The sequence below is a fragment of the Zosterops lateralis genome (genome assembly GCF_965231275.1).
Source record: "Zosterops lateralis genome assembly, chromosome: 17".
Lineage (NCBI taxonomy): Eukaryota > Metazoa > Chordata > Aves > Passeriformes > Zosteropidae > Zosterops > Zosterops lateralis.
Genome location: NC_139777.1, coordinates 5,647,692 through 5,673,283, shown reverse-complemented (window position 1 = coordinate 5,673,283; position 25,592 = coordinate 5,647,692). Strand labels below are relative to the sequence as shown.

The window sequence follows — 25,592 nt, the reverse complement described above, 5'->3', positions numbered from 1 at the left end:
AAACAAAAAGCACATCAAAATGCTTAAGTCAAAAAAGCAGTCACATTTCAAACTTTTCCACTGGACCTCATTTCCCAGCTGAAGGAAAGCACTAACACTTTCTTCACAGCACAAGGTTAAGGTGAGGAACAGTTTTACCTAATTGGTGTCAGCTTCAGCTGTGAGTTGTAACATAACCAAGAGCCCACGTGTGAGGGTGATATCATCTTATTTTGGAGGGACCACAGGGAATACGTGTGCTCTGTAACTGGATTTCTGGAGCACTCATCCCTACTACTGGTCCATCTGTGCCACTTGCCTGATGTGCAGAATGTGAATGTCTTCAAGATGCAGCTGGGAAGCCTGTCTGTGGTTCAGACTGAGAAAACTCCCACTTTTGGGTCTGCCTGGCAACCCACTGCAATGTCTGAGGCCAGCCAGGAGAGCAACTAGTGTCAGGTCTTCAGATAACAACATTTAACCTCAATTCTGTTAAAAGCTGAAGACAAAAGTCATAACTTCTGTTTATTTCTTGGTAAGCCTGGAGATTACAAGCCAATTAGGGCAGGCTGGTGTTTGTTTTTACTGAGGGAGGCACCATCCAACTGAGAGCAGAGCAAGGCCTGCCCAATTCCTTTGTGTTAAATCTGTGTCCTGGCAGAGCAGAAAGCTTTTGCTCCTACGGCTTGGAGCCAGCTGAAGGAGAGCAACTTTCACAGAGCAACTAAGAATGAAAAACCATTAGGGTGTTTTTAAAATGGAACAATGCTCTTCTCCTCCTAGACAGTTCCCCAAAGTAAGACTGAGGTTTCCACCTATCCATCACCAAACTCCTGAGTGCTCAGGGTGACGTTTGTAGCAGCGTCTTACCGATCTTTATGCGAATGTTGTTGGGATTTGATTTCCTGCCTCCAGCATAGGAAAGGAGGATGTTCTGTGGCTTCAAGTCCCGATGGATGATGCCCTTGCTGTGCAGCATTTTCATGGCACCTGCTATCTGCTGGAGAAAGAGCCTGATGGTGTCTTCACTAAGTGTCCGCATAGCTGGGGAGGAGGAAAGAAAAACAACCACAGATGAAAAACTTACAATGCCAGTTCTCTGAGGAGCCCAGAGGGCAGAGTCTCACAGCAATTAACTGTAATTTGTCATTTTATTCCCACATATGATGTCTTTTCCCCACACACCATTTCTGAATGATTCCTACAGGCAACAAGGGAGAGCATTTGCATTCCCAGCTTATTCTGTGGTCAGGGTTGTTTCCAGCCCCGTGTCTCTCATGGTGAACTCAGGCCAGCACTGGGTGCTGAATCTGGGTTATTAATTGAGTCCAAAAGCGGCATCTGTTGAGGTTTAGGGCTTCCCTCAGCAAGAGCTGCCAGGCAGATCCAGGCAAGCACCAGGCAGGGCTGTAGCTGCCTGTGAGCTATGGCCAGCAGCAGCTGGATACCCAAGGTCAGAGCTTTATCACAAAGACCAGGTCTAAAGGTGGAGCTAAGAGGAAAGGCAATTAGGATCAGGATTTATGCCTGCAAGAGTCATTAAAGCTCACGCTGGACCTGTGAAGGGTTGATAGGTTAAATCCACAGTAGGTCAGGGCACATGGCCAGCAGGGATCTGTACCTTTAGGGTATGAATCTGAGTCTCGGCCTAACCCTTGTGCATCATCACCCAACCAAACCAGAATTCTAATCCCAAACCCAGTGTCTGGGTGAACCACAGCCTAGTACTTAACAAAAGACCCTACCAAATGACCCCTGCAAACCATCACCTGCCACCCTCCACCCTCCATCCACAGACACAGTCAGAATGTCTCAAAATGTTTTCACAAACCGATTTTTTTTAAAGAATGTATTAGTGACCAAAATCTGCAAATATAGCAGCTCTGAAGTGGCCTCTCCTGAGATACAGGCTTCCCAGGGACTGTGGTGTGAAAATAAATATTGAAGGGATTAAAATAATTTTCAACTGGCTCTTCTAATCAGAGCAGTGCGACATCAGCTCTCGTTATTTTAAGAACCACACGTATGAAACTCCTGCCAAAGCTGGGAACAGCCTGCTGAACAAACCCCAGGATCAACAGTGCTGCCAGCCTGCCTCCTTGTCAATCACTGAGCAAGTCAGGCTTCAAGCAAGCACCATTCTACTTGAATAAAACAATTTATTTTGTAAAAAGTCCCTGTAAATGACTTGGGACTTCATTAGAGTTGTTCCAGCTGTTCTCTAGTAAGACATTAAAACAGACTGGCAGGAGCTTCAAAACAGCACTCCATCCAGTCAGCTAGAAGGGAGGAATCCTTATGAAAACACAGCTGAGGCTGCACACAGCTTTAACACAACACAGGAAATTAAAAATCTAACTTTTCAAATGCATGGATGGGAGGCAGCAAGGGACACAGATAAGTTAAGCAGCGCTTAGAACAGAAAATAAACTCCCACCACTCCTAAGCCTCACTGCTCCAGGAGGCACAAGCACAGCTAAAGTGTCACCATGGCTATCAGGTGGTCCTGGACTCACAACACGTGAGAGCAGTGCACATGTATATAGAGTTTCTCTACCCTCACTGAGCCTTTTCCTCATGAACTGGCACTCTGCAGCTCACAAGACTCCTCTCCCAGAAGGGGAGATCCTGTGAAGGAATTTTGAGGATACTGAGAGGCAGCTCAGATTCAGGTCTTCAAAACACACGTGCATCTTGTGAAGAAAGCACTGCCTCATCTGTAACAAAGATTTCCCCAACCTCCTGCTGAAATACCACAGTGTAGTCAGTCCCATTTTCTGTCTATTAGAAGTCCAGCATCTCTTAGCTGTGCTCAATACTCTCTCCAACAAAAGGGCTCTCAGTACTTCTGCAGTTTACGCTCAAGGAAGTCTATTCAGGAAGGTTAAAACACCATCTTTAAACAAAATAGCAGGAATTCAAAAGGGGTTTTTTCCCAATTCAGCTCGGACCCAGGAAAGAACAGGCTGGTCACCCTCCCCCAAACATGAAGCAAGACATGAAACTTGGTAATTTTTGTTATTAAGGCAGCAGGCAATTACCAGCTCCTGGCTAAACACACTCTGCCTCTAGCAGAGGAACTGTGGAGAGCCTTGTCCTGACCTGCAGCCCCAAAAGTGTGCCTCTTACCCTCTCCTTTAGATAATTTGGTTAATAAGGCTAACACAGCACCAGCCACCAGCCCTCAGCAAACCAGCTCAGCCTCCCTGATGTCAATTCCAACTCTTTATAATACTGAAAACAACAACATTGCTACCAAGATCACAAAAATCCATTCATCCATAGAAAACAGGGCTTCTAAACTACCTAGTCCTGCAGAATTTAAGTTTTTCCACTTCACAGAAGTCCATACAATGTTCTCAGACCCACAAAAGAACTATTTTCTGGCACAGAGAATCTAAACTGGTGTCTTGAGCCTGAAGACATATTCACACAGTGCAACTGCAGTAGCAGAGTGGAGCTACCATGTTGCAGTGCTGCAAAATCAGACAGAGAAGTCTGCTGGATCCTCTGGCAGCATTAAATCTCACAAAGCCAGGTAGGAAGGCAGGACTGGGAAATTGAGGCTCTGCCCTCAGGAATAGAGAAGGGGCAGTCAGTTCCTTGGGGAGGGTAGGGGCAATACCCTTTTACCTCCCTCCATTAACAAACAGGCTGTAACACTGGAAAACAAACTCCTTATCTCTCATGCTGAGCCCATCAGTCTCCTGTGTGACAGCAGCAATCTGCAACTGAAGGACAGAAACATAAATACAACTGACATTTTCAATGACTTCAGGACACTGGTCTGCAAAAGTCCTCCCAGACCAGCTACCAACAGCAGAGGGAAGGAGAAGATACAGAAAACTCATTCAATTTAGGTGCCATCAAAAAAACCCTAACTAGTGGAGAGCAAAACAACTCTTCCCTTGCTACATTCCAAGTAAAAAAGCTTGTAAGTCTGTCCCTGTAAAAAAGGGATATTCTCATCTTCACCAGAAAACTGCTGGCAAAATACTAACCCTGCATTAAAATCTGGGCATCCCTGTGGGATGTGGTGAGCAATACATTCTTGCAGAGGATGCTGTTTCACAAGCCCTACTCTGCCATTACTGAGAAGCAATAATATCCCTGTGTTTATTTTCATGGGCTCCACTTCAGTGATGAGGCACTCTGCTTACTGCCTTGGGCTGCTCAGGTCAGTAGATCAGAGAAAATATTTACTCTGGGTCACTGTGGGGCTTACATGCCTTGAGCTTTAGAGACAGAGAAAAAAAGATGAAGCCACCTAAGAAGTGCCCTGGTCAGCCTGTTCTGAGTAGTTCAACCTGCAAGAGGCTGCCAGGTAAACTGCAGTAAACAGCCCTTGTCAGCTGATCCAAGAGTAGATGATGTACTGGAGTACACCCACTGATGCTGGATTACAACACCATTTTGGAGAAGTTATTTAGGAAAAAGAACATCTCCTCTTACCCACACGTGTCACAAGTGTTTCCAACATGGGCCCAGTCCAAGTCACACTGAAGTGTGAGACCAAGCTGACTTGTTTGGGGCCTGGCTTGGACCTACTCCTTCTACCCATGCAGAGCATAGTCAGTGACACTCTTGGGAATCTTCTGTACAAGTCAGAAGATTTATTCCAGATATATCTGTGATAGGATTAGACCTTCTCAATTACCTGTCTGTAGAGGGAGAAAAGCTATAGAGCAATGTTTCACACCTCTGGTTTGCAACAGGGTCCCTTGCACCACTTGGGATGGACTAGAAAGATCAAAGCTCCCTGGATGTGTCATGGTCAAACCAAGAAATTCCCTCATATGATATGAAAATGACAGCTTTAAGAAAAGTCACAAATATGCTCTTATGAAGTGTCCATAACAGCCTGTGCCGATGCCAACTCCCAGAATTTAAGAAGCAATTTCAGACCAGCCTGTTCTGACCTCCTGAGTACCTGAGGACACAGAATTCCAGTTATTCCTGTACAGAAGCTGGTCACTTCTGTAACACTTCCTACAGCTCTGCCACCCACAGCAGAGACCTGCCACTCTCAGCTCAATACATAATGGCCTCCAGTAAAAGCAACATCTAGAGATCTCCCAGAAGGGAAGCTGCATTGTACCACTAAAGGACACCACCAGTACCACAGCAGCTGTGCTGAGCAGAACACACAGAAACTTGGGTTGTACCACAGATGGATGGGGCTGCCCAACACCATAACCCAGCCAGACACACACAGCCTTGGGTGGTATCACAGAGATGGGGATATCCAACACCATAACCCAGACACACACAGCCCTGGGTGGTATCACAGAGATGGGGATGTCCAACACCATAACCCAGACACACACAGCCCTGGGTGGTATCACAGAGATGGGGATGTCCAACACCATAACCCAACCAGACACACACAGCCTTGGCTGGTATTACAGAGATGAGGATGCCCAACATGATAACCCAGCCAGACACACACAGTGCACTGCAACGTGCACCTATGCACGTCCTCCAGTCATGAAGACAAGGAGAATTAGAGTGCCTTTGGACTCAACATGGAATTACCACGTTGCCTAATGCCTGTAATTAGAGGGCAGAATGGATCTGGAAGCTTACAAGCAACTCATTCAATGAGGACCAGGGGATTTGCATGCGCTGCTTGCTTAAATGTTACAGGAACTACCAGCACAAATGTCTGAGGAGCCAGTGGGAAAGTAGATGCTACAATTAAACACCATCACACAATTATCAAAATAACTGAAGCAGCACAATAACCACTCAACAGAGATGAGCCTCCTGAGTACCAGTCAAATACTGATGAAATCTAAACTTTCCAAGATGAGTTTTCAGTGAAAAATCACTCCTGTCAAAAGCACCCTGGGCACCTGCAGAACCTGGAAGAGGAGATATCCCACAGGAGTGTATGGTGGGATGCAGAAAGCTGACACTTATCTAGGCTCTGGGATCTGGCAGTGATGGGAGTAACTAAACATTCTCGCTGTAGTCCCTTACTGACTCCTCCTCTGGAAATCGGTGCCTGCTGGGTTCTCTTCACTGCCAACCAGCACACGAGTGTTAGGAGTTAAAATAAAACTAAGCACCAACTTCCCAGTCACAACAATCTTTACAGTTGCCAAACCAAAATATTTTACTGGTAAAGCCAGCTAAAGGTTCACTTTCTCACGTGAACTCAGGCAAAGAAGGATCAAGTCTTGCATCAGGTAACACTCAAACAAACTACACTGGGGTAAAACTAAATTTTATTTGGAAGATACAATTCATTGTCACTTTCTCAAACTAGCCACCAGCTTCCTGAGTAATTTCAATTGATAAACCAGGAAGTGAGCTGTATTAACAGCCTAACTAATTGCATGCTTCTTTTTTTTCTTGAGGCTTTTTTTGGGGAGGGAGGGTGGCAGAAGAGAAAAGACAACAATGCACACACAGAAGTAGTAGCACAGACCAGAAGATTTTCTATAAATCCTTGTTTCTGTCATTGGTTTCTATAATTTCTTGTTTACACACACAGGTTGGCAACTGAGAGGGCACAGCTTTAAGATCAAGGTTCACTTCCTGTGCATGAGAGCTAAAAACTTTAGCTTTCAAAGCCCATGCACTGGTAAAACCGAAGTTTCACTCTTTTTAAAAAGCTTTTGTTTTATAAAGTTTGAATTTACATTCAGAAAGAAAAAGTAGGTACCAAATCCAAAACCATCTTCCACTGGTGTTCACAGAGCATTCTGCCACCACTAAAGATGCTTGTTTTAGAGCAAAGCAATACCCAACAGGTGCAAAATATATCTAAGACAAAGCACACTAAATCTGGATTTTTAAAAAACAAATGCCTGTCACTTCCATCTCACTCACACTTTAAACAAACAAAATACATGAAAGACAGAATATTCTTTCTCCTTCAAGTACTAAATCCTTTCTGAAAATTCAAGTCCACAAATATAATTCATTACCCTGCAGGAAGAGTGTGGCATCAAGCCCCGAATTATCATTCTAGGGACACCAACACTAGCTGTAGGGCAAATGCAAATTTATCTTTTAATCCTTCAATTTTTGCCATTTCCAGGCATCACATACCTCAATAAGGAGCCTGAAGTATTATCCAGCTGACTAGCTTTTAATTTGAACAATGTGAACAAACTTTGTTTAACCATGACCCAGAGCCACACATGAAATGAGATTAAAGTTGTCTCTTCACATTTAGTAATCTTCTAGTTAACATGCAAAACAACCAGAAAGCTACTTTAAGGGAAAAAACTCAGTCAGGGCCAAAAAAAAAAGGGCTGTGTCTGAGTGCAGCCAAGTATATTGTTAAACATTTCATCTTCCTAGCAGTTCTAGGTACCAAGGTGAAAGGTGATTTTCACAAAGCAGGTAGGTACAGGATCCTGTGCTACACTGAAAGATACCTTGAGGGGTTGCCTGAGTATCCAGCAATATCCAGGGGGATGAGCTGCAAAGCATTTGACTTGATGGCAAAGACAACCCCTGAGCCTCACCAAAAGGTTCTTCAAGGCACCACAGTCCCAGATACTTGTGCTGTACTCTCCAGAAGACCCCAAAGTTATTGATTGTGGCACCCTCACAGCACTACTGGCTGCACCAGAGCCATCCTCAATATGCTGAAACAGGAAATATGCTCTGCCCTAGATGTGGGAACACCTGAGGGGTAAACTTACAGAATATACTCTTGGGATCTTATTTTAATCCAACACTACAGAACTGCAAGGCTTCAGTATAAATAGCTTTTTGCCAGTCACCAAGAAAAGACAAACTGTGTCCCTAGCAGTGAAATATGTTTAACCTATAAGGCCATTGTAACTAAAATATGTAACTACTGACAACAGTCACTACTGGCCTACATAGAAAGGACCACAAGACTAGATTTTATTGTTATGGCTTCTCAGTTTTCAAATGTGTATGAAGGGCAAACCACACAGAGGATATTCTCCATGCTGCTGTACTTACTGTGAAGGTAGTCTGCCAGGTCACCACCATTACAGTACTGCAAACAGAACAAAAATCTCAGTTAATACAGGGCAAACCAAAGATTAAAAAGAAAAACAGTACATTTCAGTAGGATGACAGGCTTATCACAGTATTTAAACATAAATAATAACACATGTCAAAATTCACATTCAGAAGTTGGCAGGGAAAACCCCATTTCTCTGGGTTCTTCTCCTGTCCTATTTCCCCTAAATGTTATGCTGCATAATGATACACCAGCCTTTGTGCACATCCATGTTCAAGCACATCAGAGAGAAAGGTAAAACCAGAACAAAGCAGAGGGGTCAGCACTGGAGACACCACCAGAAAGCTGTTTGAGGAAAGCCTGGGAGTGCACACAGCTGAAAACTGAAACTCCTCACATCAGTGTTCCACACCATTAAGAAAAGTCAACAAAACTCCAAGTGAGAACTGCAGAGGAAGGGAAACATTCAGAGGCTCTGCAGGTAATTTGTGTCCAGAACATTCTCTCTGCCTGCAACACACACTCCCCCATGGCACCCATCTGACCCCTGAGGTTCAGGGTCTGACTGCTTAAGCCTGTGCCTGCATGACCTTCTGAGAGCAGCAACATGAAAAATCCCCTGGCTGCTCTCTGCACCCACACTCTCCAAGGCCTGAGCTGCAGATTAGATTAACAAAGCCCCACAGGTGAGACTGCCAGCAGAAAGCACCACTTATGAAACACGCTAGTCTGCTTAAAATGAGTTTGAAAAATAAAAGAGAAAGAGGGAGGGAAAGGAGGTTTAAAGAAAGAAAGAAAAAGACAAACTTACCTCCATAACCAAGTAGACAGAGTTTGCCAGTTCCTGGGGAAATAGAAAATGGAAAAATAAGGGATTTATGCACTGAAATATTTCAGACATTTAATTGCTGTACTACCTTTTAAATAGATAATCTGTTCTCTGCCATGAGTCAGAGTGAAGAAAGGGTAAAAACATTATAGGTTAATTCCTGGAAGACTGCTTGCTTTGCAAATGCCAGGTATTTCAGTGTATTATTGGTTTGTGAGAGTGCATCTGTTTAACCAAGCTGATCTCCTGTATTGTGGCTTGGGTCTCCATGTCCTTTTGGGCTCCAGGGATTAACAGTGGCACGCAACACAGATGCTGGCACACTGCTATCTTAGAGCCTTAATCATTTCCACATTTAACTTGGCCCTTTATAGCAGCTGTGCCCACATGAGCAGCACTAGGCTGAACAGAAAGATAAGAGCAGCACAACTTCAGGACCTGCAATTCAACCCTGTGGCTGAAAAGTGCCCAAGGGACCCACCTTCCATTAGTGGGCAAACAGGAAAGATCTCAGACAAAAAGCTCACACTTGCCAACTGTATTTTCTACATGCTTTAACAGTGCCATTATCAGGTGGCTAAAGCTTTCTGGATAGTAACAGGGGTCAACACCAGCAAAGTCCAGGCCAAATGCTCATCTTCCTAAGCTCACTACAGGTGCTGCACTGTGACGCTCTTACCATCTCAGGAATTAACCTCCTGCCTTCCCCCAGCCCTTGGGAAATGTGCCTATATCCATTGTACAAGCACAGCAGAGTGCAGAGATGTGTCCCACAAAAACACAGCATCCAAGAGCCACAAGAGAAACCCTGGTGGCTGTGCAGCACATGGTGACATCAGCAGCCACCTGGCACATGTCCAGCAGTGCCACCAAACCACTGCCAAAGAACAGACATGAAAATAGCCAAATATTTCAGGCCTGGGTACCAGGCAAGTCAAACAACTAAATCCTGTTGCTGAAATGGAAGTCAGAAAGAAGTACACCTACTACACAAAATCTCTAAGCTAGAAGTCACTCCTAAAAGCCTATAAGCTAGAAGTCACTCCTAAACTCAAGGCCCAGCTGGGGACACTCACAGGCAACAACTGTGTGGGTGAGTGGAGAAGTCCTGAAAGCAGAGGTAGAGCAAGAGATTCCATGTCCAGGGCTCCAGGGCAGCATGACTTTACTCACAGGCTGTTTAGATACCCATGCACCTGATTCTTCTTCTGACCGTTTAAAAACCCCCCAGCCACCATCCCAGCAGCTGTTTAGTTTCCAAGCAGTCTCCACTGTCTCCTCCCAGCCCTTTCTGGTCTGTCCACAGGACTCTGCCTCCCATCAAGCTGTACCAAATTCCCTGCTGTTGTCAATGCCAAGTCCTCGGCACTTCTCACTTTCTCTTCTATCCTCTTTTAACCTCACAACATGAAATCTGGGTTTCCAGATGTTTGCTGAAGACTGGTTGGAGGAAGAGAGGGAGAGAGGAGGAAGATGAATTATCTGTGATTTGAGAGACTCAGCCACAGCTGCAGGGGAACTGGCCACCTACCCTGGAGGGGCTCAAGTGTCCACCAGGGCCCACCCTCGATTCTTACAGCTGTTCTCACTACCAAGACCAGCTGAGCTTTTAGAAGTCCCCTTGTTTGTTCAAAAAACAATTTTCTCTGATATTTCAAGAAAGTGCTTGTTGCACTTCCTTGCATGACAAACACTTCTTTCAACAGTCTTTGTTTTTCAACCTCTGCATTTGAAAGCAGCACACATTAAGTCATCCAATTTCATACACACATTGGATGAAGTGGGAAACCAATCTGTGGTTAAAAGCACCAACCCAGGGAAGCAGTGCAAGAAGAAAACGCCAAGCATCACCAACCCCAAAGCAGTGCTTTGCACATGACAAAGCACTGAGGGAGAATTCTCAGGAGAATTCAAAGCCTGCCAGCTCCTGCTGTCCTTATCAGGAACAGGATAAAACAAAGTTTGATAAAAGACATCCAGGACTCTCACTTCTACAGGAATTCCAGCCCCAGATGTACCAGAAGATACGAGATACACCAGAAGTGCAATGCAGCTGCTCAGGGAACTCAGTGCAAAGCAACTGCTGGGTACACAGGAAGTGTCTGAAGCCATTTTTGCAGCCCAGAACAAGTTAATCACTGCCACAGAAAGTTTTCATAGACACTTCTTGGTTAAACATGCTGTGATCATTACAGCTCAGTAACTCTGCACTTTAATATGCATAGTGCCAGCAGGGTTTGGGGAAGCTCAGTATATTATTACCTATATAGAAAATGAAGAGGAACCAGAGCTTACACAAAACAAGTCCAGAAGATATTTGTCATATCTTATTGGCCAACAGCTAATGTACATTCTGCAGTTCGGTTGTTTTTCCACTCTACATTATTTAAAGACTCTGCAAACAAACATCACCAAGGAAGCCATTGATTTTTGGCAGCCAGTGACCAGGGTTAAACAAGGACCTGCCCAGGCAGGGGAGATGCTCTGCTTAACTTTCCCAACAACAACATGACCTTGGTGGTTGGCGGTTTTATCTCTTCACCCTGTGTTGGTATGATAAGAGGGCAATGCCTGAAAGGCTTCAAGGAGACAAGTTGGTGGCTCCCCAACCATCACTGGCAACAGCACCCTCTGAAAATTCAACCTCACCAGGCAGAACTGCTGCACCCACAGCAGCAGAGGAACATCTAGCAAGGGTATTTTCAGATCATAGATGCCTGTAGCAAGAACAAACTTGCACATTTGCAGCTTCAGCATTTCAAGACCCACTTATGAGAAAGAGATCTGTAGAATTTTGCCAACAAAACTAAACATTTCAAGAAGAGTCCCAGAAACAAACTCATGCTTGAAAAAAGCCAGTAGATCTTATTGTGGTTAAAATAGACTCAGCTGTCTAAAGAGAATTCTGGTTTCTCAAACAGGCTAATGGACTTCTCTCAAGCTGATTCAGCAGCAGAAACTACTTTTTGTCCATTTTTATCCTTCCACTATATTTATGATCTTTTCATTAACAAAACAAGGAAAAAAAATACTGCAAGCCCAATTTTGCAAGCTACCAGCTTCTCTGAAAACCAAAGCAAAATGCCCAACCCACTCATTTCCACATCAAGAAAAGTATTACAGTTTGCTGTATTTTTGCAGAGGCTTATGTTCAAGAAGTGTTACAGATAATTTCCTCTGGACCTCTTATTCACATGTGCCAGTCCACAGAGCCAAGCCTAATCCTGTCACTAAACAAGCTCAATGAAGGGAACAGCACACACAACCCCTAACTTTTCCTGTCATCACAAAGGGCAGCAGTACCCTGACCATGCCCCACAATAGCAGCAAAACGCCTCTGCCAAAGGCATTAAGCTGATAATTAATCAGTCTGGATCACTGCCTGACTTGTTCTTGCAGCAGAGGCCCCAGCGATGAAGTTACAATTTAATTGAGTGTAAAAATAGGCAACAGCCTCTGCTGTCTACAAATAACACACATCTGCTGATGAAGGACAAAGAAATGAAGAAACCTCATTTAGCAATACACCACAGATCACCCCAAGACTGTGCTCTGTTAAAATTCCTCACTGTGACACCAGGAGACATGGCCTTATGGACATTAAGACTCACAAGTCCTGTCTCCCTTTAAATTTTCTCTCCACCCATAATGGAAGGTGGCATGATCCTCTTCTTGGAAAGAGTGTGTTTAGGTGTGTCCAAAGGGAAATGTCTGGGTGTACCCACAGTTAGTCATCCTCCTACCACAGCTTAAAAAGTCTGAGAGAGGAATTTTCCTCAGAAAAATCCACCTCTGCACTCTACCCCTGCACTCAGCCTGCCACCAAGTTTAGAAAGGTGCTCAGGAACGGAAAAAGTGGAAATGTGATTACACAACACTCCAAGATTCTCTCAGCAGCGCAGTGTTCTCACCAATCTGTGTGAGACCAGTGCTGTAGCAGACTCTGGGGAAAAACCAGCAAAGAATGACTTCTACTACCTCACACAAAGCCCCTTTTCTAGGGCAACTAGGGGATGCAGGAGGAACACTGAAGATGAAGGCAGCCCCAGGGTTACACCCATGTTCTGAGCACTGTGGGGCTGACAAGGCTCCGCAGTAGAGGAGCCATAAGCACTCCAAGACCAGTTTTCTTGCTCTCCTGGGTGTTTGCTGGCATCCCTGTGATGGCAGAGGGTTTGTGCCTCTCAGGAGATATCTACCACAGCCTGCTCAAAGACTACCTCTCCAACAGCACCCAGAGATGCTGCCAAGCAAAGATAATTTTGCTGCACACAGATCTCTCTAAGCAGGGCCAGGACTTAACCAACTGCACCAACACAACAGAAGCATAACATAAAGCTGAAGGTCTGACAGTGGAAGATAACTCAACACCAACTAAAAGCTAAGCTTTTCCATTTCTTTTTCCTTTGCTATTTCACCCACTCATTGCAGCAGAAACACTGCACACCACATCCTCCTGTTTTGTCAGCAGGATCTCGTGGAGTCAGTGCCCTTCTGACCAGTGGTCTCCAGTCATTGCTTTTTCACAGTGGCACTGGAGTCACAAACACAGTCCAAACAAACACAACTTTGCTTTACAGAAGCCAATTCTTAGGCCAATGGCACCTGGAAAGTCCCTAGCTCAGGCAGGTGCACCCAAGCTGACTGGGTTTGGGAAAAACAAACAGGCTGTTCTCGAGAGCAGAAAAAACTTTCCAAAAAGTAAAATCTCCTAGTAGTGTTTCATTGTAGCCCACAGCTTGGCTTGAGCAGGCTAGCCTCTGAAAAGGGAAAGGAAAACTGTCATGATATGCAAGGATTATCTTCTGATGCAACTACTGGAACGGAAGCAAGATAAGGGACAATAGCAACATCAATCAGAAGTGTGGGAGAACCTATCAGTGCTCATCCTTTGGAAAACCAATCTAAAGTAAATAGCCAGAAGATATTCACATGCCTTTTGACCCCAAGTGAAAAGAAAAACAGGTCTCAAAGCCTGTTGTGTCTCTATTCTCTGGCCCTGGTTATCCTCCTCACTCCTCCTGAATATCATCAATAAGAAACTCAAGAACATTTTGAGCAGGCTTCCAATTCAGGAGACAATTAATTTGGATGAAGAAAGGTTAAACCTACTGCTACTGACTGGGAAGTGTTATTTCCAGAGTCAGCACATCTGTCACTTTCCAAAATAATGAGGGCTTCTAATTTCTTAATGTAGATCCCATGGAGTAAGCATCAGAAGCAAGACCTGGCAAGGCCCACAAACTTCTGTCCACAATTGGCCATTCTGCTTCCTTCTGACCTGCCAGCTTGCCAGGATGTAGAGCAAGCAGAAGGGAGGCCCTGCAGCACAAAAATGGTTTATGGGTGGCCTTGCAGCAGGCAGATTTTTGTAGAACTGGAAGAACAGTGATGCCAAGGGTCAGCACTGCCCACTGCCCCATCCCAGGCACTACCTTACTCTCCACTGTAAAACAGATGAGCTGTTTCAGGACAGGTTGTACTTCAGGGCAGATTAAAAACAGCAGGAAAACCATTCTCTGGTAGTACACAGGCTTCAGGAAGGGAGGGAGACTATTTCCCATCCCCCTGGCAACAGTTCTAAAGTCAGCTTGCATGACATTAGAAAACAAACAGGACAATGTCATGCTCGTGGAGTTGTTCTTTTCCAGGCAGCTCATACCATCACAGCCAGATGGGATCACTGCTGGTGAGGCAGCTCAGCCTTCAAGTGACCTAAAGAAGCTCCACCATCCCTTCCACTGGACATGAGCTTCCAACAGGTTCCTTCAGCCCAGCCCACCTGTCTCCCCCAGGCAGCGACAGTGCTGGTCACAGCCCCACTGCTGGGCTTCACAAATTCACTGCTGGCCTCAAACAAAGCACTGAGACCCAACACACTTGCAGAGAGCTCAGACAAAAAAACCTGACTCTCCTTTGCAGGCAGACAGGGCCTCCACACAGTACATTACAGGGCAGCACACTACAGCAAGTCACAGCTGGAGCCGCCAGCGAGCCTAACCACAGAAACCAGAGTATGGGATTCACCTCCTAATAGGGTACTGAAACAAATGCTGGGTTTCACAGGTCACAGAGCTTTGAGGCTAGACCAAGAACATGCACACCAGAGCAAATTAAGACTTGTGCTGCTGGAACACTGAGAAGCAATTCCTTCTCACAGCAGTCATGTTGCTCTGGGGGTAACTCTGCTGCTCCTACAGCATCTGGGCCCTCCCAGCCAGCTCCTAGAGAGACACCCCTGCCCAAACACACTGAATGCAGGCCACATCTGTCTGCAGCAAAGATAAGAGAATGTAGGGGAAAAAAGAGCAGCAGAATGCTTTAAAGTTTGGACTTTCTGACATGAGGTGGAAGGAAATAGTTACTCCTTTGCCAACAGGCAGAATAATGTCTAGAAGTTTTTTCAAACAAAAGCAAGCTCCTGTGCAAATGGCAATGCATTATGTTAATGTTATCAAGAGAGGAAACCTCAGAATTCTAACAACAATGACAAAAATAATCAAATCCAATTTGCTTTTCTGTATTTATTCCTCATCTCCTTCCTGTATCACAGCCATACAATAAACTGAACATTTAAGGTTGAATTCCCCATTACCTTAAGCTCAGTCACATGTATTGGAATTAAATCCTTGCATACCTTAAAGCTGCATTTTATGAGCCTGCCCAATGAGCAGGGGTACTGGGGGGAGGGCAAAAGGTTGAGGTGGATATTTCAGTTTTAATCACACTCATTGAGACACATTAACTTTTTGAGATATGTACAAATACAAGCAAAGTGACTCAGTCCCAAGGTTTGATTTTAGTTTGATTAATGTAGTCCCACTGATAAAGTTGGGAATTGCTGGTTTTTTAATGGTATATACCAAACACAATCTGATACTCTGTAAGAGTTGTTTTGGTTTGGGTTTTTCTGGGTTGTTTTTTTTAAGCAGCTCTGAAAATTAGAGATCAAACCTCCCAAGGTTTTCTGTGGCAGCTACAAGAATGAATGGCCTTTGCAAGTCTTCTCTTTTTCATCCATTTATTTCATACTTCATTCAGCAGATTTAAGAAAACAAACACACTTGTTACCACAAAGGTGTGGAAACAACGGGTGTAAGGAAAAGAGCATGAGTTTTCTTTCAAATTAGAACAGTCTTAATTTAAGAAGGGAAAAAAATCCAGTTACTGAGAAACACAAAATCAAACCTGCACTATTTAAACAACAGAGAAATTAGCACTTTTTAACATATTTAGTATGCTGGCTACGACTGCCAACCATATGAAAAGAGCATGGAATGCAAATGCAGAGTCTCCCAGTGACTGGGGTGTGTGCAGGGTGAGGTGACACACAGAGCCCACCCCACAGCCCCCGGGCTGTCTCCCAGCCCTGCCACCACTCCCTGGGTCCCTGCAGCCCCATCACAGCAGCAGCTCTCACACCCCAGGCCACCAATGCACACAGAGCTGCCTGGGAGTCTCCCCCTTCCAGGAGGTTTGTAAGATGCTTTGCTAAATAGGATCCCTAATGACTTAAAATTATGCATCTTTCATTCTCCCCCATTGGAACCACACTGTCTGGTTGATCCCTACTATGCCAGCTCAGCTGACCTAATTCCTCCTGTTATTCTGATGCTAGGAGACAAGCCAGGTGCTCCTGCAGCCAGACTGAACATTATTGCCCTAAGCAACCAGTGATGCACAATTTGATTCATTTCTATCGGCCCCCCTTGAAACAACCTTGCTTAGTAAACAAACGCAGCTCTGATATTCTCACTTTGCATTTTGACAGCATCTCTATGTTCATGGCAGTATTAAAGGTCTGCACATTATAAAGCAGGAGACAATGAACAATTAAAGTGCTTCTTTGCTATACAACAAGCACAGCAGAGGTTCCAAAGCTATCTATGGGCAGGGCTCGTCCCTGGATTCTGCTGTGAACATTTGTTATTACATTTCTCAGACAGGAAATGTAACATCTGAAGACAATTAAGATGCTTTCTCTTAAGCAATGTTTAGGTCAGCACCTGAGAAACATTGCCTTGGAAGATCACATCATTCATGTTCATTTTCTACCAAATTTGCCATTTGCTACTGCTACGTGAATATAAGTAACAGTAGGAAGAAAAAACAAACCACCAGCCAGACAACAAAAAACACCAAGCAAAAAAAAAATATACTTATTCTGAAAACAAAACCAAACCAAAAACCTCTCCTTGCCTTTGCAAAGACCACCACCTCAGCTGACCAACCCTGTGCTTAGCTTCTCATTCCCACTGTATCTCACTTCTGGGATGGAGGCAGTTTGCCTCATGGAAGACCCACATCCACTTCTCTGGGTGTTTTGCCAAATCACCCCAGAGACATCCAGCTTGGATTCCTACAATGAGCACCAACTCTTTGTTTGTTGATCTGTGCAAAGCTTTTCAGTTGGTATCAACAGGCAGGTGATGCAGGAAAGCAAGAGAAGAGAAGACACATTGAAGTGAACTGTACCCTCAATTCTCTACACAAGATTGAGCACCAAGATGAGCTTTTGAGACACACAGGTTTATTGCAGTTTCACAGTTTAGGGGCAAGTTCAGCCCAGTCACAAAATTATATCTTTTAATTATGCTTTGGTTTGAGCCTGTAAATATTTGAAACAAATTCAAACAGGGTTTTTCCCATGAATTTAATCCCACCCAGCCACTGATTAGGAGACACCTCTTCCCATCCATCATCCAATTCTTCACCTCCTTGCTTTGCTCTCTCCAAACGTGTTCAGTCATCACAAGGATTTACACAGTGGAAACTTTCATGGTGGAAACACTGGTGGAGCTTCAAGAGCAGCAGCACAAACAGCAGCCACCAGAGCTTTGCTATCAAACTGTGAACACAACAGCCTTCCAGTTTCCGATTACTCCTGGGAAACATTCCTTAATCTGTCATTATAGGCTGAGTAATGCTACCTTCCACAGGAGCTCTGGGGGCCATTAACCACCACGTCGCCGGCTCTTCCATGACACCGTCATCATGTGAGAGGAACACAGGTATGTGCTTTACACACAGCATGAGTAAAACAGTGATCATAATTTCAGAAATGCGGCAAGACAACTCCCTCTAAAAAAAGCCCATGACTGAGGTCTATATTTAGTGGTCAACATTTGCTGGATGTTTCTGGGACCTGCACAGTGGGATACTTGGCTGGGGAAGCCAGCATTAAATCAAAGTTCAACACTACAGAACTCCCAACTCTCCATCAACATGGTCATTCTGGTCCACTAAACTCTCTAGCACTTCCCAACAAAACTACTGGCAGAGGGTGGCTGTGTTTTCATCCTTTCCCCTTCTAGCTCTAAATTAAGCCAGATCCAATCTTCAGTAAGAGTGATTCCCTTCAACAGATGCGAGGATGCTGACGGAGCAGGATAGCAGACACCCCATTCTTGTCTGCAGCACAAACAGAAAGAGGATTGCTTGGCAGTCCAGAGAGCTGCACTTTACACCCACTCACCAGGCAACCTGCCAGCTTCGCTAGGGGATGGAATTAAAACAGGATTTAAGCAGGCAGCCTGACCTCAGGAGAGCAATCTCCCAGACACAGAGTGCCTCTTGAGTCATTCCAAGTGCCTCAGTGGAGCCCCATCTCCCGAGACAGGGCATGTAAACAGCAGTGCCTGGAGAACAGAAGATCCTGCTTGAGGCAGCACAAGGGGTGGCGAGGCATGAGGTGACACTGCAGCAGCACTGATTCACCCGGCACCACGCTCACCAGCGCAGTGCTGCAGCAGAGGTGAGCAGTGCTGGAGGGCACACAGAAGGACACTGCTGCCCACGGAGCTCCAGGGGTCCTGGGGGACAGCAGGAGGCATGTACACAAGATGCAGAGTAACATCTAATGGCTCTGTTGTCAGAAAAAGGGTGATGGTGCAACCAGCATAGCACAACAACACAGCCCAGCAGCAACAGCTCTGTTGATCACAAAGACCTTCTACACAGCAGCAACACAACAAAGCTGTTATTACCTGCCTCTCAAGACCAGCCCAGGCTGACTGATCACTAACCTGAGAAGAGTTTGTTCTGCCACCCATGCCTTAATCCATGTGCACAAGAAAAAACTGCACTGCAAGGACTCCGTGTTCTTTGTCTCCAGGTGATACAGTCATCGCTGCAGAAATATTTTTGGTGAGTCTGTACCAGATGACTGAATTAAGCATTTGTCTCAGCTCATCCCAAACTGGTGAGTATAATAAGCCAACCTGTCACCAAACTGTAGAAAGCAGACCCTCAGGTAACATAGGCTGAGGCAGAAACGTCACAGCACAGTGCCCTGTGTGATGTTAACAGCTGTGTGGCTGCAACCAGCCCAGCCCATCCATGCAGAAATTGGGGGAAAAAAGCCTAACACAAAAACCACCTGATATCAACTCAAGCACAGTCATAGCTAGGCTGCTTTAAAAAGCGAGTTCAGCGCATAGCACACAACTAGGGAAAATCTGTCAGTAAAATAATCCTTCTTACTTGATGCAGGAAAATGCTTTCTAACATCCAAAGCATGACATATCCAGAGTCAGCAGATTTTCTGCCCTAGCACCAACACAGCCACATATGAAATCTTCATCTGAAACCTATTCAACCTGGGGCAGCTGGCACAGAACAGGGAGGGAAAGACACCCAGAATCTCCCACTGCCCAAAGATCTTAGCTACGTATGTAGGAACTTCTTCCTAGTGCTGGAGGAAGTTTTCTGGCACACAGTGCTCCCAGCATCTGACAAGTTCAAGGGTTCTCTTCCTACCATTGAATCTCCTCATCCAATCAGTGATCTCTGATCACAGATTTAATGTCCTGAGACACAAAGAAAATCAAGGCAAGCCCCACACACCAAACCACATGTGCTAAGCTTTCCCTGTCAATGAGCATAAAGAGTTGAGCTGATCCTCAGTCATGGAGACCAGTTCTCCAAGAAACTTTATTTCCATACCAAGTCCTCCTTTGGCAGAAACCATCATTTGTTGTTACTAATTTCCAGCTTAAGGAACAAGGGCTCATTTGGTTCTCCTCAGAGTAAAAGTATCCATTTCTGGGTACCATTTCTGGTACCCAAATGTCCCCCTGGACCACTCCACTCCCTTTGACTGCTGCAGACCCCAGCTCCAGCCCCACTGCAAGCCAGCTGAGGGGTCAGGTAGTGCTCAGTAGCAACTAAAACACCCCACACACGGTGGAATACAGCTTTCACTGTCCGCAAAACATCTCCTGTGCCTTGGGAAAACCCACACCCCAACTCCACACAGACACTGAATAGACAGCACTTCTAGAAATGCAATACAGTAAGATTTATCCTCTTTTTGAGTAGAGGTTCTTGCATTAGGCTCCTAAACTATTAACAGCACCTCTCATTAATACATGAGCACATAATAATGGAATATGTATATTTCATTTTGTGAGCCATTCTCATGTGCTGATGCTGTTCTAAGGACTCCAGCAAGGGGATTTTAAAAAGTCCAGTCACTGCACTTTTACCCATTAAACATTCATCAGAATCATTTCTTCCTAGGAAGTTTCTTATTTTGTCATTATTTATGAACCAATATCACAGAGATCTGTGAAATGAGAAGGAACACAGCAATTTTCCCAGATTTGAAGGATAAATTAAGGGTGCCAGGGTGAGAGCTGCTTGTCAGTACTAAACATCAGTACTGCAAGTGTTTGCCTGGAACAAATCTACCCTCACATCAAAAAATCTCATGTTGTGAGAAGTCTAGCTAACATGAGTTTTTTAACGAGGAAAATGCAAATGAAAGCATCATTGGGTGTAATCACTCGCTTACAGCCACTGTGGTTTTGGTAACCATTTCCTTGTGAAAGAAATACCCCAGTAAAAGTTAGTCACTGTTGACAGGCAGTGCAGAGGAAGGGAAGACACAAAATGCAATGACAGACAAAGCTACAGGGCAACAATAAGTTTCACAGGAAGTATTTTTTCCCTTTTGCTCCATGTTGTAATACAAGAATAAACATCTACTTTTTGAGAAAGCCTACAAGTAAGGATTCAATTACAGTAAATATGATATTTTTGAGGATAAATACATATGTAGCTATGAATGAAGCTACCAATTTGGTATCAGGGGAGCAACGTGAGCAAGTAGTAGCCTTTTCCACTGAGTGAGGAAAGGTGGGCAGAAGCCAGCCTTCCACACCCCTGCACTTTTACCTTTGCAGATAATTTACTCTCACACATCCCCTAAGCAGACACAGAGCAAGGCCAAACATTCAGACACACTACACACACAACATATGTGGGTTAACTGCAACAGACTGTCTGGTAATAGATCACCTCACAGCAGAGGAGTCCACACCCAATGCCCCCTAAATAATCTCATTTTCTCTGAGAAATCAAATTACCCAGGTCATACAAGGACTCTATGACAAAGCTGGTACAAACCTGGTCATGTCTTGAGCCCTGGACCATTCTCCATTTCCTGTTTTGTGGTATCTTACATAGCTTCTTGCTAAAATCTCACCAGACTACACCACTAAACTCAGAATTTAACAAAGCTCATCACAAAAGGAGAAAAACACATTTCTCTAATTGTAACAGTGATGAAATTGCTCCTTTTGCAGAAAATGTCTTTGAGTTGCTTCTTGCTCAGCAGCAATTTGAAGCAGGGAGAGGAATCCAACACAACTTTTGAAAGACCTCAGTAAGCAAACCCAGCAGCACAAATGCTTCACACAAACACAAACTATAAAGCTCAGGAGCAGCCACTCACTCTCTCGAGTGAAAAGTTACTAAGTATATTAGGAAGGTACAGAGAACGAAAGAAAACCGACAGGAGATCTAATGCTCCAAGTGGCCTGTGCCCACAGGAAGCTCTCCAGGCTGCTCTGCAGCACTCAGCAGCCCAAAGGCAGTCACTGCTTTGGCAGATCTGCTCTGAAAGCTGCCTCGGGAGCCGAGCACGGCTATCCAAAGGAGCTTTCCGAGCAGCCTGACATCCACAGGCATTAACCACTGTCCAAGGCACCCCCGCTGGGGCAGGGAGGGAGCCGGGATGTCGCGACAGGCGGTGACAGAGGAGGACTACAGCCCCCAGCAGGCACCGCCGGGCCGGGGCTGACGTGGAGGCCACCGGAGCCAATCCAGGGGAGAAGGAGGAATGTCAACAAACACGGCGGCCTGCGGGACACGTGATACCGGCGACAGGCAGGGGACAAGCCGATAAAGCCCCGCCAGGGCCAGCCGGGGGTCCGGCCGCCGGTCACACAGCGGTCACCCCCCCTGTAATCCACCAGCACTGCCCTTCCTTCTTTGCCTTTACTTTTTTTTTTTTCTTTTTTTTTTCTTTTTTTTAATATCATTAGCTTTACATCTTTTTCTAAAAAAATCATTCAAAGAAAACTTGCCCCATAACCAAGCAGGATTTAACTAAATAACCACAAAAAAATTAAAAAAATAAAAATAAAAATGGTTGTATGATCTGTGGTTCGCAGCAGATGGGTTTTAGCACCTCTAGATTAGATATTCAAGGCTGACTCCGAGGGAAAAATGTCTGCTGCAATTTTTAACACTTAGTGACGACCACAAGGACAACAGAAAAAATGCCAATTAAAATCCTCTGGAGGTGAAGGCAATCATATGCTACAAAGTCATGCTTGCACTATTTTCACATGGTTTAGGCAAAAGAAAATTTTCTCAGGAAGGGGATCTAGACCAGAGAAAGAGAATTTTAAAAAAAGTGGGCATGCCAGAAATAACTACTGTTAATTTTATTTCTAACATTTTGAGAACTTAAAAGCTTCCAGCACAGATACATTCACCACAGTGCATTTCACAGAGTAACATCCTGAAGCAGAAACTCCCACCCCAACTGCACATGAGTTGTGCGGTCCAGCCAACAACTAACATATGATCTGCTGTGTTTGCTTATCTTTCCCTGACTTATCAGAAGGCTTCTCCCCGCCCCCAGTACACATCTGAATACAAACATTTGTTAAAAAAACTGAAATTTCACAAACTCCATTCAATCTTTCCCAAATATAGAATGCTTTGACATAACTGAATGTATTTACCTGGAAGTCATACAAGGCAACAATGTTTTCATGTTTCAATTCCTAGAAAAAGGAATAAAAAATACCATAAGCTAGGAGCAACAAAGGGCATACAGAACAAAGACTGAAGAAAAGAAGTCAGTCTGCCTTTACCTTAAGAATTTTTATTTCCTTGCCCAGCAGTGTTTGTGATTTTGCAAGGTTCTTCTTGTTAATACATTTCACAGCTACTTCCAGCTCAGGTTTCTGAAACAGCACATAAGTAACACAAACAAATGTAAATTTCACCATTCATTCACATTAGGATAAGCAGCCTCCTAACAGATTACAAATACTCCTGAAAGAAGTGTCACAGCACCGGTAAAGGCCTCTCACTCCTCATCCTAATGCCTCCTCCTTACTTGTCCAGACTTGCCCTTTCCCGAATTATCCTTGTCAGCCCAAGGAGAAAAAACCCCAAGGTTTAGGTTTTTGTTACTACTTTATACAATGATTATCCTCTTATTTAATCACTAGAAATAAATGCACTGTGGGAGCCGTGGCTTATCCCGAGCACTAATGATGGAAAATCCACTGCCGGATTGGTTTCCTTTTATTTACCAGTAAGAGATTTCTCCTCCTCCTGGAAAAATTAAGAGTGGAGAAGGAGAAGAAAGAGAAGACTTCACAGACATATACACACACACAAAAACAAATAAAGCTAAAGAGCTAAAGCTAAAAAAATAAGCTAAAGAGTTCCTTTTATAGATAGTACGTGGAGATTTTTTTTTCTCCCTTGTTTTGGGTGGACCTGCGGGCACCCAGAGGCAGCTGTCGGCCTCCCAGCCCCAAGGTGAAGCCACCTGCCCGGCTCCTTGCCGGGACACACTCCTGCTCGGAATAAACTCCAAGCAGAACAACAATAAATAACAATAAACACCCCCACACTCTGGGTGATGCCGGTACCGGCGGGGATGCGGTGACCGGGGCGTGCTGCCCCCAGCTCAGGAAATAAATAAATAAATGAAAAGCAGAAGAGCTGAGGAGGAGAAGGAGGAGGAGGAGGAGGAGGAGGAGGGTGGGGGGGAATAAGAAGCAGGGATTCTCACCTCTTTGTGCCGGCCTTTGAAGACCACGGCGAAGGCTCCGTGCCCGATCAGGTCCTTCCTGCTGAACTCAAACTTTCCCACCGTCTCCATGGCGCTGCGCCGGGGGCTCCCGCGGCCCGGCGGGGAGGCTGCGGCCGGGACGGCTTCAGAGCTGCAAAGGGACGAGGAGGAGGATGGCGGGGATGAAGGAGCTGCCTTTAAAGAAAATTAAACCTCTCCCAATCCAAACGCGATGTGGGGGGGGGCCACCACCCGCCACCGCCACTCCACCCCTCCCGGAGCGGTCAGGAGCCGGAGCAGCCCCGCTCCCGCCGGCCCCGGCTGCCCACCTCGCCCTGGTCCATGGGCTGCCTCTTCCTGCCGAGCGGCCGGGAGCCGGGCATTGTCAGCGGCGGCCGGGGCGAGGCTGGCTCCTCAGCGGCGGGCCTCCCCCATCTCCTCCCGGGGCCGGGCCGGCGCGGCTCCTCGGGCCCCGCTTCAGGCGGGGCTCCCCATGCCGAGCCCCGGCCCCCCCGCCGGCAGGCGCGGCTTCGCTCAGAGTCCACCTTAAGCGCGATCCACCTTAAACGCCCGGTCCGCCTCACACGGCAGCGGCTCCACCTTAAGCGCGATCCACCTTAAGGGCCGCCCGCGCCCCCCGGCTGTGGGGGCTGGCGGGGCCGGGGTCGCTCGGCGGGAGCCGCCGCTGGCTCGGCCGGGCCCGGACAAAGCTCTGCGAGCGGAGCGGACGCGCCGGGCGGCGCAGGCGCGGTTTGCGGCGGGGGAGGCGGCGGGCGGGCGGGCAGAGCGGCGGTGGCGGCGGCGGCGGTACCTGAGGCGGAGCGGCCGGGCCCGGCACATTTAAAGGCGCCGCCTGCCGCCCGCCTGAGTCAGCGCCGCTCCCGCCGCGACCCCGGGAGGGCTCCTGCCAACCCCCCGCCCGGCCTTTGGGAGGTCACACAGCCAGTCATGGGATGGGCTGAGCTGGAAGGGACTCACAGCGATATCTAAGTGTGGGTCCTGGACTTTCACGGCCCCAAGAATCCCACCACGTGCCCGAGAGCATTGTCCAAATGCTTCCTGAGCTCTGTCAGGCTCGGCTGTCAGCACTTCTCTAGGCAGCCTGTTCAGTGCCTGGCCACCTTCTATAGCAAAGAACCTTTTCCCAACATCCATCCTGAACCTCGGCTCACACAGCTTCAGGCCATCCATCCCCTGGGGATCTGTCACCGCAGATCAGTGCCTGCCTTTTCACTTCACAACCCCAAAGCTGTACACCACAGTAAGGCTTCCTGTCCATCTCCTCCAGGCCGAACAGACCAAGTGATGTTTCAAACAATTAAACAAGCGGGTCTGGTTGGGTGAGGTTCACCCCAGGAGCTGTCAAGTGTCCAGGTGGACCTGGCCCCATTATTCCCAGCACCCCATTCTTTCCCCCAGCATAGCCCACCTCCTCCTCCTCCTCTTCCACAGGCTCCGGCCCTTCTGCACCCTCTCCTGTGCCAGGCCACCACGGCTCCTCCGCGGGGAGCCAGCCAGGCCTCCAAAAGTGCCCGAAGGTGCCTCCATGCAGCTCTCCTTTGATGGATTCTTCTCTGTGTCCTGCTCCAGAGCTCAGCATGGAATCACTGCTGCGATCAGAAACCTTCCCTGCCCTGAGCCCGGCATGTGGTTTGATCATCCCCAGTCTTCTCTTGCTGTGCAGTGACCCACAAGCTCTGCCCTGTGGGTGTGGGCTCACAGGTCAT

The 25,592-nt window shown here is 46.2% G+C and overlaps 1 protein-coding gene across 4 annotated transcripts in view; it reads right to left on the bottom strand.

The window, feature by feature from the left end:
* ULK1 (unc-51 like autophagy activating kinase 1) overlaps window positions 1–24,269 on the bottom strand; it is a gene marked incomplete at its 5' end in the record, with an annotated part of 76,040 nt that extends 51,771 nt beyond the window's left edge. For 3 of the 4 annotated variants that reach the window (XM_083873911.1, XM_083873913.1, XM_083873912.1), the window contains 7 exons: window positions 850–1,023; window positions 7,930–7,966; window positions 8,745–8,777; window positions 22,799–22,840; window positions 22,931–23,023; window positions 23,866–24,016; window positions 24,195–24,269. In XM_083873911.1, coding sequence (XP_083730037.1) covers window positions 850–1,023; window positions 7,930–7,966; window positions 8,745–8,777; window positions 22,799–22,840; window positions 22,931–23,023; window positions 23,866–23,955 — 469 coding nt within the window. Of the gene's footprint in view, window positions 1–849; window positions 1,024–7,929; window positions 7,967–8,744; window positions 8,778–22,798; window positions 22,841–22,930; window positions 23,024–23,865; window positions 24,061–24,194 lie in introns of all 4 variants that reach the window. The other variant, XM_083873914.1, reaches the window with a different exon arrangement.
* Between the last annotated feature and the right edge of the window lie 1,323 nt (window positions 24,270–25,592).